General features: G+C 40.1%; 1 protein-coding gene across 1 annotated transcript in view; it reads right to left on the minus strand.

The window, feature by feature from the left end:
- The window catches only part of STK39 (serine/threonine kinase 39), a 296,613-nt gene that overhangs the window by 10,917 nt on the left and 271,674 nt on the right, over positions 1-14,022 (minus strand). Inside the window, exon 17 of the mRNA XM_055122270.1 lies at positions 2,658-2,722. Coding sequence (XP_054978245.1) covers positions 2,658-2,722 — 65 coding nt within the window. The remainder of the gene's footprint in view (positions 1-2,657; positions 2,723-14,022) is intronic.

A 14,022-nucleotide genomic window follows, 5' to 3' on the forward strand; every position in this document is an offset into this window, starting at 1 on the left:
GTACATTCCTAAAAAAATCTAGGAATTGAGCTTCCATCTGAACCAGCAACCCCACTTTCCATAATATTAAAAACAAAAACAAAATGAACAAAATACACTGGCACCCCTATGTTCCTTGCAGCACTATCCACTATAGCTAACATCCAGAAACAACCCAACTTGCTAAGAATAGATAACTGGGGAAAGAAACTATGGTACATGTACACAATGGAATATCAGTCATAAGAAAAGATAAAGTCATGCAATTTGCCGCTACATACAGGGACCTTGGAGAGTATCATGCTGAGGGAAGTTGGTCAGAGGGAGAGAGACCGACATCGAATGATCTTTTGCATGTGGGATATAAAGAAATGTAATGGTGGAATAACAAATACCCAAAGATAATGGAAACAAAGAACATGAGAAGTGGTATTCAGTATGAAACATACACCTGAGGGGGCAACAACAATGGTGAAGGGAAAACCACCCCAGAGGAGAAGGTGGTGCTGAAAGTATGTATCAAACCCTAAACCACAATGCAAAAACATAAATATTTTAGAGTCATGCCCACAAACCATCTCTGGCATCAATTAAGCTCATTCACTGACCATGATCCAGAGATTCATAAATGATTTTTTTTTTTTTTTTGCTTTTTGGGTCTCACCCGGCAATGCACAGGGCTTACTCCTGGCTCATGCATTTAGGAATTACTCCTGGTGGTGCTCAGGCGACCATATGGATGCTGGAAATCGAACCTGGGTCGGCTGCGTGCAAAGCAAATACTCCACCAGCTGTGCTATCACTCCAGCCCATTAAAACTATTCTTGAAAAAGACCAAGAAGCTGCAGAGATCTTTTGGGACCCTAAAAAAGGCTGAGTTGCCCGGGGAACCTTGGAGGAGGGGGCAGGTGAGCTCAGCACTCACCCAAAGAGAGATCAGGCAGTCCAAAACTTCCACACTCCACAACCACACCCTGTTCCCAGCCAGACTCCATTGCTTGGGAAGAGCCTCATGCAGAAATTAATCTGCTGAATAACTCTCGTATGTGGGTTTTGTGACTGGAATCTCCAGGCTTTCAGGGAGTCAGAGACGGGCTATCTCCCCCCATCTTTACTTCTGGAAAGTTACTTCTGGAAGCCCTCACAGTCATACACATGCCCCAAAGCTGAAAACCCATTAATAATTTAACTCCAGCAGTATGACCATGTTTAAAATTTTTTTAAGTTTTAAACATTTGAGACGCAGCTGCACAACATATCAAGCTCTACAACACTGATAAACAAGAGTAGCACACCAGATTGGATGGGATACAATGTAGAAGGCAACCAACCTTAATTAACAAAGTATAAACACAAAAGACTTAAACTGTATCACTGTATCACTGTCATCCCACTGTTCATTGATTTACTCTTCTCTATTATCTCAGCCCTGAGATTTTAGCAGCCTCTCTTTACTGTCTTTCCCAACAATTGGAGGCTCTTTCAGGGTCAGGAGAATGAGATCCATCGTTACTGTTTTTGGCATATCGAATACACCACGGGTAGCTTAACAGGCTCTGCCGGCTTAAACTGTAACAACATCTTAATAATATCATATACAAGGACTTGATTCCATGGTGAGATACAAAAATTTTCATTAACTTTCTTCTAAGAAAACATATAACAAGCAATAGGAAATGAATTACAAGGAGCCTGCTAAGAAGGGAAGCTTAAGGGCTAACAGGGAAAATTGGAGACAATGGAGAAGAGAAGGTGTAACGGTGGTGCGATTGGTATTGGAGCATTGAATGCCTATAACAAATCATTAGGAACACTTTTGTAAACCACAGTGTTTATAAAAAGTGTCAGGGAAATGAAATTTAAAAATTAAACAAAAATCCCCACATATATATTTTAAAAAGTGCCCCTCAGAGAAGCAGACTGGAGCGTGGGAGGCAGATGCAGGTAGGGAGGAAATTGGTGGAGGGAAGTGGACACTGGTGAAGGGAGGGATGTTGAACCAATGCATGCCTAAAACACAATTATGAATAACTTTGTCATCTCACGGTGACTAAACAGAAAGACAGTCACTCTGGGTTACAGAGAATTCACTCAACTTCTAGCCACCTCTCTCTCACCTGTTGATCTAACAACTGATCCCTGCATGCTCACTGCTCACTATTATATCTCTGTGGCCACCCTTGTTCTTATATCTAAAATCTCTGGCTGCAGAAACAACTGTTGGAATAGTCCCCCTCTCTCAGAATGTTACTGTGATTTGAAATGTGGAGTTAAATGGAGTCTGGTCTCTACCACCAGTCAGCTGTTCACTATTGAATCTAATTAACTATACCCTTTCGACATCAACCAGTCTCATTTTTTTAAAACCTAGATTCACCTGGCCTTCACTTCAGGGAAGTTTTTACTACGAGGCTTGCTTGGAATTCAGTTTAAGTTTTTCTTTTTGGTTAAGTTGTCATACAAATTGGAAGCATTGGCCCCTCCTCAGGAAAGAGCTAATGGTAAGAATTATGCTCAATGAAGAGGAAATTTCCAGTTGTAATAAGAAAATGTTCCCACATGTTGTAACCTGAAAGAAAACAGTTGTAAGGAAACTCAGAACAACTTAGTAAGATTAAGATTCCTTGCTGGCACAGTATGGCAAAACATTTACTATTTTTTCATAACTTTCCACTTACCAACTTAAATGTCAATGTTTTTAAAGCTTTGGGATCATCTACAATCTTCTGTAGATTAGCAGCCACTGTAAAATACAAACATGGAGAAAAAGTTTTCAAAATTATTTGCAATAACACTGAGTACCCACATCAGTGATTGAGAAAACTTGGCTAGCAATGCAATCAACTACAAAATCAGTTCTTTTACAGACACTAAGTCCATAGATATGTGATCAAATGTCACAGTTTTTTTCCAGTTTGTTTTTTGGGGGGAGTCACATCCAGCTGTGCTCAGAGATTATTCCTGGCAAAGCTAGGGAGACCATATGGAGTACTCGGAATCAAATCCTGATCAGTTGTATTCAAGTCAAGCACTCTTCACACTGTACTATAGCTCTGGTCCCCTCACCCACACATTTTTTCCCCAGTATTCCATGTCTTTGGCACATCTAAACTAATCATTTTTCACTGACCCCACGTTTTATAAAATAAAATAAGAAATTACTTTCTAGTTTTTGTTGTTATTTATATGGTGGTGGTGGGTAGGGGGAGATCTGGGCTGACCATGCCCTGTAGAGGATCATGCGATGCCAGTGAACCGACCCAGGCCCTCCTGTGTACAAAGCAACCCACTGAGTTATCTTGCCAGGCCTAAGAAATGATTTCCTAGTGGAAATGAGAAATGATACCCAGTTCCAGTATTCCAACTACTTAGTTTTTTTCAGCATGTGTTACACCAAGAAATATCATAGCCAGGGGAGGGCAATACTAAACACAGAGGATGGATGTGGGAAGCAACTGTGTCCACAAATAACTGGTCAACACACTGGCACTCTCATACATTCACTCCATTCTCTGCACCCATTTTTAAAATTGAATCACCATGAAATACAGTTATAAAGCTTCCATGATTGAGTTTCAGTCATACAATGATGGAGCACTCATCTCTCCAACAGTGTACACTTTCCACCACCGATGTCCATAATATTCCTCCTGCCACCCCCACCCTTGTCTCACCCCTTGCCTCTTTCTTCTTTCTTCTTTCTCTCTGTCTACTTTGGGGCATCATGATTTGCAATACAGATACTGAGAGGCATGTTTGGTCTTTACAGATACATGTTTGGTCTTTAGTCTATTTTCAACACACATCTCTCAGCCTGAGCCATCACTCCAACCATCATTGACTTAGTGATGCCTTCTTCATCCCAAACTGCCTTCTCCCCCAGCACATGAGGCAGGCTTACAAACTGTGGAGCAATCCTCCTGGCCCTCTTCTCTACTGTCCTTGGGAATGTACCCATTTTCATCAAAGCCACCAAATTCAGTGGGTAACCTCATATGTTTAAATGCTTTCAGACCATAATGGTTTTTCAAGTCCATGAAATGCCACCTTGAGTGACACTCAAGCAGCTGAAAAGATCCCAGCATGAGAGGCTGGCCATCAGTTTGGAGTTCAATTGTGCAGATGTGTTTTCAGTTTTAGTGGGATTCATCCCAGACTCAACAGATATAATCATTCTTTATATGTTGTAGAGAAGGCAACTTTTCTGCTTACTCCTCTGGGTTAGGGTCCCGTTTATAAAAAGAATTATCAAGGCATAATAATGATGGGCATTTCAACCTTGCTTTTCCCACCAAACCCATGGTATGAAGTACCTGAACTCCAGTAAGGACTCTTGGTTAAGAAAAAAAGAGGCTGGAGCTGGAGAGAGAGTGAAGCAGGTAGGATGCCCTGTCTTCTATGTGGCTATCTGGGTTCGATACCCAGTATACTATGTTCCCTTGAGCAACACCAGAAATGATCTTTGAATGTAGAGCCAGAAGTAATAAAGAAGAGATTATTGAAAAAACTAGGATGGGAACCCCATTTCTATGAAGAAATTTATTTAACTAGATTTAAAAAAATCCAAGATAAAATAATAAATATTTTAAGGAAAGTGGGTTTTTTTAATAGAAAAAGGCAATAATATGAGAAATGAAAGCAACCTACAGATATTTTCTGTATTTTTTCATTAAAAATTTTTGTGCCAGACCCAGCTGTGCTCAGTGCACACTCAGGGATCACTTTTGGCAGTGTAATTTATAAGGCACTAGGCATTGAATGGGAGTTAGCCACCTACAAGGGCCTTCTTGCACTCTTCCCGGCTCTAGGATACTGCATCTCTTTAAGGCTGACTCCCTAAACAACCTAAAGGCATGAACTTAATATGGGTTATTTTACTTCATTTAAAACATCAGTTGCAGAGGGAAAAATATTCATATATGACTCAATCTGGTCAGTTTCTCTTTATAAATCATAATTACGGGCATCATTTTATCTTCATCTGTTATTGTCCAATACTTGCATTTTCAGTTATCTGCAAAATGTTCATTTTTGGTAACATTCCTTGCATATCTTTATTTTTTCCAATTTTTTGTTCTTGTTGTTTAGATAAGCAAACTTAGGCATCAGGTAGATCCTAACTCATCTATCTCAAATCAACCTTATCATCATTGCCAAGATTTTTTTTTTAACTTTTTCAAGTGTCCTGAATGTATTCTCCATACTAAAATCACCTAATAAACCATGCAAGAAGACTGGCTCATGGAGTACAAAGCTCTGCCACAAAATTCTCAGTATTTTTAATATTACGGCATTCTGACCACATGCAAACTACAGCCACTGAACAGTCACGATTTTTCTGAGCTAGGAAAGAATTCTAATAGTTCCTCTGATTTGGGCAGATTTCATGAATGGCTATAAAGACTTCATCTGAATTTCAGTCCTTTCATTAGAGTCTCTTGGTTAATGTGGATGATTTACTGCCTTGTTCTGGGTCATCTATTTCCAGTCTGCTTTCTAATGTTCTGCCAACAGAAGAGCTGTGTCCTACATCAATTCTCAGTGCTCTTCCTGCACCCACCTATGTGTGAGGGTCAGTTCCTGGCACACGGTGAAGCAAGTTATCATCTGGAGAGCAAGACCACGCTGTGTGCATCGCCAACAATCACCCGAGAATCCACACTCCCTAATTGTGAATCCTACACCTCCAGGACATTAGAAATTCAAATTCTGTCTTCCGCTCAAAGCAAAAATAGCAAAACTGGCCACTTACCTGATTACTTATCCCAGCTGCTAGGCTTATTTTCAATTTAGTTGATTCTAATTTGCTGTAAAGTGCTATAAAATACCTTCATTTAACTGACATCACATAAAATTCAGGGTGATGCTAATTTCTCTTCCAGTTGCATTGCTCATTAAAGAGATGGGTGTCACTGTTTTCACCCTTCTCCTGACTATGCACCTGGGTTTCAAAAATAAAAATGCTCCTTACCTGGAACGTGAGCTGAGAAGGAAGGGCTGAGTAGGACTGGTTTTTACTTTAGAGCAGTGTTTCCCAAAGTGGGCAATACCATCCCCAGGGATTGCTGGAAGGATGGGGTGAGGTTTCGGGGGCTGAACAGGAGCCTCCAAAGTGCAAGTGGGTGCTGCTTTCTACTTGGTTACCTAAAGACTGGATTTCCAGGGGGGCACTGTGGGTATTTTGTTTGTTTGTTTCTGAAAAGCAGGAGGTAACCAAGTAAGTTTGGAGATCTCTGCTTTAGAGCATCTTAAGTATGTGCTGATAACACTTTTAAAAAATAGGGGTGATACCTGGCAATGCTTGTGGGCCACCAGCAGTGCTTGAGGCAATCAGGGCTACCACTCCCAGTGGTATTGGCAGGCCAAGTAGTGCTTGAGACTGAACTTGAGGCCTTCTGCATGCTATGCAACTTGACCTATCTCTCTCCTTAACCTAAGACTTTAAGGTCTTTTGGTTTCCCAAATATGTGAATCGGATGAACCTTGTTATACTCAAGTGGCCATCCATCAATTCATTTCCAGTCTATTAGCCTCTGAATTCTTCCCCATTCTCCACGTCCCCCCCTTTACTTTATGAGCACTGCCTCTGTCTTTTGAGCAAACAGATAAACAATTCTTACTCCTCAGACTCTTGGGATTTGGGCCCTATTGTCCTACCCTGAGGTTCCACACTGCCTTTGTTGGAACAATATTTCTTGTTATTTTGTGGTCCTGCATTAACACTTCCTGCCTGAGTGCCATCTGTCAGGGATACATGCTTCTATTTGCTCTTTTGCACAGCATTTGGCCAAAGGTTTAATAAGTACTGGGCTTTATGAAACCATGATAATACCATTAACAGCTATCTGAAAACAGCACTGATGCTCACTACCTCTCAGCATCTAACTAGAGATGGCAAGGAAACTATCCTGGGAGTAATCTATCACAGGCAAGGAAGCAGAGCCAACAGTTCTTTGTCAAACTAAGTTAGGCATTCTCCAGACACTGTTTTCTTTATAAACTCCTTGTACTGCTCAAATTCTCTACATCTTGACAGAAAAGTAACAGTTTCATAATGACTACAGCCTGTGTTTGTATTCTGAGTGATTAGTTGAAAGATAACGCATTTTCCCCAGATACCCAGGCTATTTCACAACAATCTCACATAGCATGAATGTTCTGGTGACAGTGAATTCATTTATTTCCATCAAGTTATTGCCAAACAAAAGTTGGTGGAAAAAAAAGCGCAGCAGTGAAAGCTGCATCTGATGCAGTCCCTTGTAAGAAATTCTGAGAAGATAAAAGCATAACCTCGACCGCCATTTCTTCTGTGCTGAACCAACCCTCCTGACTCCTCCAAGTACCTGGGCCCTGGGCCTGACAGGTCACACCTTTCTCAGTAGCCAAGCCTTTATCTCTGTCTGTGCAGGCTGAAATATTTCTGGGTATCTGGGGAAAATGAGCAGTACCTTAGGCCAGTCCTTTTCCTAAACTCAGAGTCATCCTAAATTTTCAGATGGAAAGAGAAGGAGTAAAGGGGCCACAAGCATTTATTTATTTTTTAAATTTTTCTTTCCTTTAATTTTCTTGAAATTTTACACACATTTAAACTTCAGTCATTACATAATATTTGAATATAAAATTGTTCCAGAAGATCCATGATATATGACCATAATAAATATCGTATAAAAAGATGTGTTTTCTTAGAAAAAAACTTTTTTGATTCTTGGGCCACACATGTTGCTCAGGGCTAAATTCTAATTCTGTGCTCAGGGATCACTCCTGAAAATGGTCAGGGGACCATATTCAGTGCTGTGAACTGAATTGGGATTGGCTGTGTGGAAGATATAGCCCTTAACCCTGTATTATCTTCTGGCTCAAAAATGTATCTTTTAGCAAAATGTCTCTCTGCTGGAGAGAAAAAAGCAGAGAGGTTTGCTCTCTCTGAGATTTCTTAACTCCACGTACCTATCTATGTCCTCTGACAGCTAAGTTTTGACATGACTCCTAAGACAGCCTGTGCTGCTTCATAGGAGACATCACAGGTTCTGGGCAGTTTTGTAGGGGAACATGTTCTGATGACATTTTGTCCTTTCTTTGAGAGAAAGAACTTTTCTCTTTCCTTATGTAGGTGTGACCTCTCTGATGTCACTGGAGAAAATTGCAATAGAAGATAGAGAATGGCCAAAAGCATTTATAAACCAAATAAAGGTGACTCTAAATATTTTGCTCCCTAAATATCAGGCTCATTATTTTTGGCCACCCTGGCAATGCTCAGGGCTACTCCTGGCTGTGCACTCATGAATTACTCCTGGTGGTGCATGAGGGACCATATATGGGATTCTGGGGGTTGAACCTGGGTCAGCCATGTGCAGGGCAAGTTCAGTACCCACTGTAATCCAGCCCTCCACTCTTTATGAGGAGAGCTGCCTATTGTGTCTAAACCTCATTTCTGCATCCAGAATGAATTTTAGATTTTGCCTCTTGGTCAGAGTGTCTAGTCCCCTGAATGTGGACAGGTTTACTTGGTCTATTTGTGCTTGAAGAGATGTTTGTATAAAATGGAGCTAATTAATGTTGATATTAATAGTAAATTCCAGATAGGATTATTCTGAAGACTGAGTTAATAGACTTAAAAGTGTTAAGAATGGTGCTTGATGTTTAGCAACTGCAGAGTAAATATTAGCTTACCCTGGAGAACTGTGTATTTCAACTGATTTTTTTGCCTTCATCTTATTTCTTTATGTGCATGACCGCTTTCATTTACCAGTTATTTGGAGAACCTGACTAACAAATGGAAACATGCTGTCTCCTTAGGTAATACTGTTTAATTGTTTGCATCAACTTCTGCATAAGCCATTTTTGCCCCAATGGTCCCAGAGAATCTCTATAGTCAGGTCCCAGTCATTTTTTTTGCCTTTTCCTTTTCTTTTGTAGACCAGTCAGCAGGTCTGAAAAGGCTGAAACCTACTGATCTACCACCTTCCTTATAACTGCAGGGCTCTGGACCCATATGAAAGAAAAGTGCCAGTTCAAAGATGTAAAAAGATTGATGGACAATCTCTACCAAGATACTTATAATTGTGGGCTGAAATGATCCTTACAGATCTGATTTCCCCACTAGATTCAAAGTCCTTGACTAGGCTAAAGCCTTGCAAAAAAAATCAGCTGGGAAAGATCCACCTGTGCACAGACTGATGACTTCTCACCATATCCTCCACTCCTGTCCCAATTCAGTTGCCATGATCTTGTGTGTGGACCTGCAAAAGGCAGTCATTTAGGGGCATGGCCAGTGGCAGTGAGTCTGTTGTCTTCTTGCATCCATCCATGTCCCTCCAAAGCCTGCCCTCCACCTAACAGTCCCAAGAGTCTCCTAACATGTCACCAGACTCTACCACCATCATTTGAAAAATTCACCAGCTCAGAGTAGAAGCCACAGTCTCTACCAAGTCCCACTTCTGAATCACGTACCTTGCTCCAACCATGTTAAAATGGGTGGTCAGGTGAGGCACCCCCAGTGGCAATGAGTTTCGAGAAGTAACAAAAAACAAAACGTGACCTGAAAAGAACTCAGTCCTCAGCACTTTGCCAGCCCAAAGGTGTGAATCTGGATCCTCTGGAGATACGTTTCTGGGACCCAAAGGTCTGATAAAATTAAGAATGAAGCAGACTTAAATGGAGGTCAGATCCCCCCATGGAAGAAGAGAAACTTCAGCAGGAACAAAGGTACTGATAAAATTAGAAAACAAACACAAAGTAACAGAAACCACCAAAAGTTCAAATCTTTCTTCCTGTTCCTCCAGCTACTCTGCCCCACACAGACCCACAGATCCTAAATTAAAGTATTTTAGTTCACTATTTATTTTATGGATCACTTTCCGTGGGAATGACAATGAGCCTAAGAAACCTAGGTAGGAATCGGAACTCGATAGTTCAGGAAAGTTCTCCATGCAGACTTTTATATGACTGTCTGTGTAGGCATTCACCAGTGAGCCATGGTGGGCCAAACAGGTGTTGCCACTGTGTGAATAAACAAGATTTGTTAAAGAGAGAGGCAGCTGGCCTCACATCAGCTAGGTAGCTTCAGCCCTCTATGAGGGGATTCTCCTGGGTACAGTCTTATCCGAGGTCACACCTGTTCCCCGCAGGTAGCCCATGTTCAATGAGTGATTCTGAGAGCAGAAAGATCCCACTGCTGTAAGCAGGACAACCCCAAGGCTCATTTCAGAATCAAAACATCTTCATGAGATAAGCTGAGGCCTCTGCTGTGGTTAAATTGCAATTTCATTCTTCCACCAACTAAATTCTACTTCCTTTACTCCCTTCACATATGCTAGTCATGAAAGAATTTCTCCCTCAATGATCTGCATGCAGTTTCCTGCTTTAAGCCTCTTTTCCTGGAAAATGTCAGTCTCCAGCCATAAGTGGACATCTTAGCGGTAGGTTCCATATTAAAAAAAAGGGCAAATTAGTATACTAAGTGTAATCTTTCTATGTATTTAACTCAGAAGTAGCACTGTGGGTGATAAAAAGCAGCAGTGGTTAGAAGATATTTTAGGAATGATACAGGTACTGTAAACAGCTGCCTTTGAGAGCAAAATGTCAAACAGACTGGAGTATTAGTATTGTTTACATATAGCAGGAAGGGACTACTGAAAATAAAAGAAACAAATATACTTGCCATTCTCTTTAAAATCTGGGTAAATTCCAATTTATTAGAATAATCTTGGCATAATATGAGAGGATCAGAAATCATTTAGAATAGCCAAACTGGCTGGTATTGAATCCGTCCTTTAAAAATCTAATAAAATTGACATTTTTATCCTGAATTTCCTTTATCATGCTTAAGATACAGTTTCATAAACTGGACAACAGTGTGAAAATGGCTATGTCCAATAATTATTATGTTGTTATTGCTCATTTTGAAAGTAAGGAAATGGCATAATCAATGAAATTGTAGCCTCATTTAGCAGGTGGAGAGAAGTGCCACTCACTATATTTACAGTTTAATTTCTCTTTAGAATGAGGACAAAGAAAATAAAATAAAATACTGTAGGAAGAATGTCCAACCTTTAATAGCATGCTTGTCAAAAACAGATAACATTCATCCAAGATGAAGAACTTTTTTTTTTTAACCTGGGGAAAACAAGTATTATTGCTTGGAAGATGCAGCAGTTGGAAGGTGCTTTAGTTTTTTGCTTTGTTTTGCTTTTAATAAAACTATGGATTCTATAGGCCCTTTAACCTGAGGAGCTTTGATTTAAGTACACTGAATGGCAGGCAAAATATTGTGGGCATATTTCTGTCGAAAGGTGGTGTAGTTTTCCCAAAAGGAGAAAGTGAAAGAGAATGCACCTGCCACAGAGGTGGGGGTGGGGGGTGGGAAGGATACTGGGAGCATTGGTGGTGGAGAATGGGCACTGGTGAAGGGAGGGGTACTTGAACATTGTATGACTGGAATGTAATCACAAAAGTTCGTAAGTCTGTAACTGTACCTCACAGTGATTCACTAAAAACAAACAAACAAAATTTAAAAAATAAAGAAAGAAAGGTGGAGTAGTATTTACTGAGTTCTCAAATTGGCTCATACTCTCAAAGATCTCAACCATTTCATTTCTTGGCTTGCTAATTATCATTCCTTGTACTAATGTAAGCAGCCTGGAAAAGGGATCTTTGGTTACCCTATAAAACTCTTACTAAAATATTGGTGACATACAACAAATGACATATACTCAAAATGTACAATTTGGTAAATGGTTATACACGCAGACACCAATGAAATCATCTTCACAAGCAAGAAGATGAACATACCCATCACACCCAAACTTTTCCTCAGAACCTTGCTATTTCCCCATCTTTCCTCCCTGCACATCTTTCCAATTTCTCCTAGAAACCACTGACCTGGTATCTATCACTGTTAATTAGTGTACACATTTTAAAATTCCATGCAACTGGATTCATACAGTACTTGTACCATATGTGCACACACTTTGGCTTTTCTCACATCTCATTATCTTTCTGAAACCCATCTATTCTGTAGTATGCACTACTAATTTATTCCTTTTGTTTTCTATGCTGTACTCCATTGGATAAATAAAACAGTTTATGTTATTCACCACTTGATCAATACTTAGAGTGTTACAGGTTTTGCTGTTATCAACATTTATGTATAAGCTTATACAGATACTCATTTTTCTTTCATTTAGGAATATATCTAGAACAGGCTGGTTGTGTTATGTGGTAGATGTATGGTTAGCCCACTTTATAAGAAATAACTTTAAAAAATATATAATGCCTTCAAAGGTGGCTGTATCATTTTATACTTCTGCCTGTGTGACATGGGTCGCTAGTTTCTTGCACACTTTCAAATGCTACGGTCTAATGATATCCTATTGGGGCTTGAGTGTGCACCCCCCCCAAATAATGCACCTTTGCTGTATGCCCCTAAATACCCCTAATCCTTCCCATTTGTTGGAATGACTGGATGTCCTGCACCTTGTTGAAGTGCTCACCAGGGTTCATACATGTAATCATGTTACAAGTTAACTTGCACACACTGTGCCAAACATCACACTTGGTGGCTGTGTCTGGGAATCCCACCCAGGAGGGTGGCCTGGAGTAAGAGAGGGTGTGCTTGTGCTTTGCCCTCAGGCCTGCAAGGCAAGTACTCTACCCCAAGGACCCTGGTCCTTCAATGATGTCTGTAAAAGTCGAAGTATTAATGTTCCTATAAATGCACAAGATCTTTCTTTCTGGGCTGTACTGTTTCTGTCAAGTTTCTGTTTAAAAACACTTTCAAAAAAAAAAAAAAGAAAAAACTGGTTCCAAAAATAAAACAAAAACATTTCTGTATAAAAATGGTTCCAAAGGTTTCTGTAAAGCAATCATTGACATTTCTGCATGTGATGAAAGATGAAAGATGTTCAGCAAATGCCTATCACACCTTTAGTTCATTCAGTAAATGAGCAAGCGCACCAAGATACACTCAAACAAATGTACATTATGTCTGGATGAGTCAGCTGAAGAAAGCATTAAGTCTACATCTTGGAAAATCACCGAGAGTTTCCAGTACACTTCAGAAATCTCAATCATAATCTTCCAGTGACTTTTCCCAATAGTTAGAGGTCATGAGTTTGAGTGGCATTAAGCAAAGAAAAAAAGGAACTGATGAATGTCAGGAAAAAAATGAGATACAGGAAATCTATCCAAATCTGATTTCTAGAGGCACAAAGAAAAGCTTTTCTAGCCTCTTTCACTCTATTGCAATATGGTCTTATTTAATTATGTTAGATGTCTCATTTAAGGAAGAGTCTCACACCGAGAAAAACGTTCTGGGACACGAATGAAGTTATATATAGAAATATATGTTGCATGTGTGTGACTCACCCAGCAAGAGTCAGGAGACCATACGCAGTACCAGAGATCTGAGCCATAGTTAGTGGAATGCAAGTACCTTAGCTCCTGTACTATCTTTGAGATATTTAGGATATATAACAAAGCATATTCTAGAAAACTTAGGTGCAGCAAGCACTACAATTTAAGACAAACAGGGCAACTGCTCTACAATATACAATTGATATTATGTCTAGAGCAATGGTGTCCTTCAACGCCTAGGATCATTGGACTGAAAATAAAAACACTTATAGAAATATGCTTTAAGCTGTCTTTATGACCCTGTTCCATGGTACCATTCTAGAAAATTCTAATAAAGGAAGAATATGAAGAGCAAATGAAACACAATGTCAAAGGATCAACTTTTTCTTATGCTACCATTGCCCTATCTCGATGCATTTTGTATAGAGATTTTTCGAAATCAGTTAACAGTTTGAAATTTTGTTGTTGCTGCTGCTTGTGGAGCTACACCAGGCAGTACTTGGGGCTTTCTCATGGCTCTGCACTCAGAGATCACTCCTGGCAGTGCTCAGGGGACCATATGTGATGCTAGAGATCAAACCCAGGGAGGCTGTGTGCAAGGCAAATACCCTACTACAGCTCTGGCCCAACGGTTTGAGATTTAATCTAGTGGCTTCTGGACTGGGGAAAAACTCTGAAAAAGTTCAAATT

The sequence above is a fragment of the Sorex araneus genome, chromosome X (genome assembly GCF_027595985.1).
Source record: "Sorex araneus isolate mSorAra2 chromosome X, mSorAra2.pri, whole genome shotgun sequence".
Taxonomy (NCBI): domain Eukaryota; kingdom Metazoa; phylum Chordata; class Mammalia; order Eulipotyphla; family Soricidae; genus Sorex; species Sorex araneus.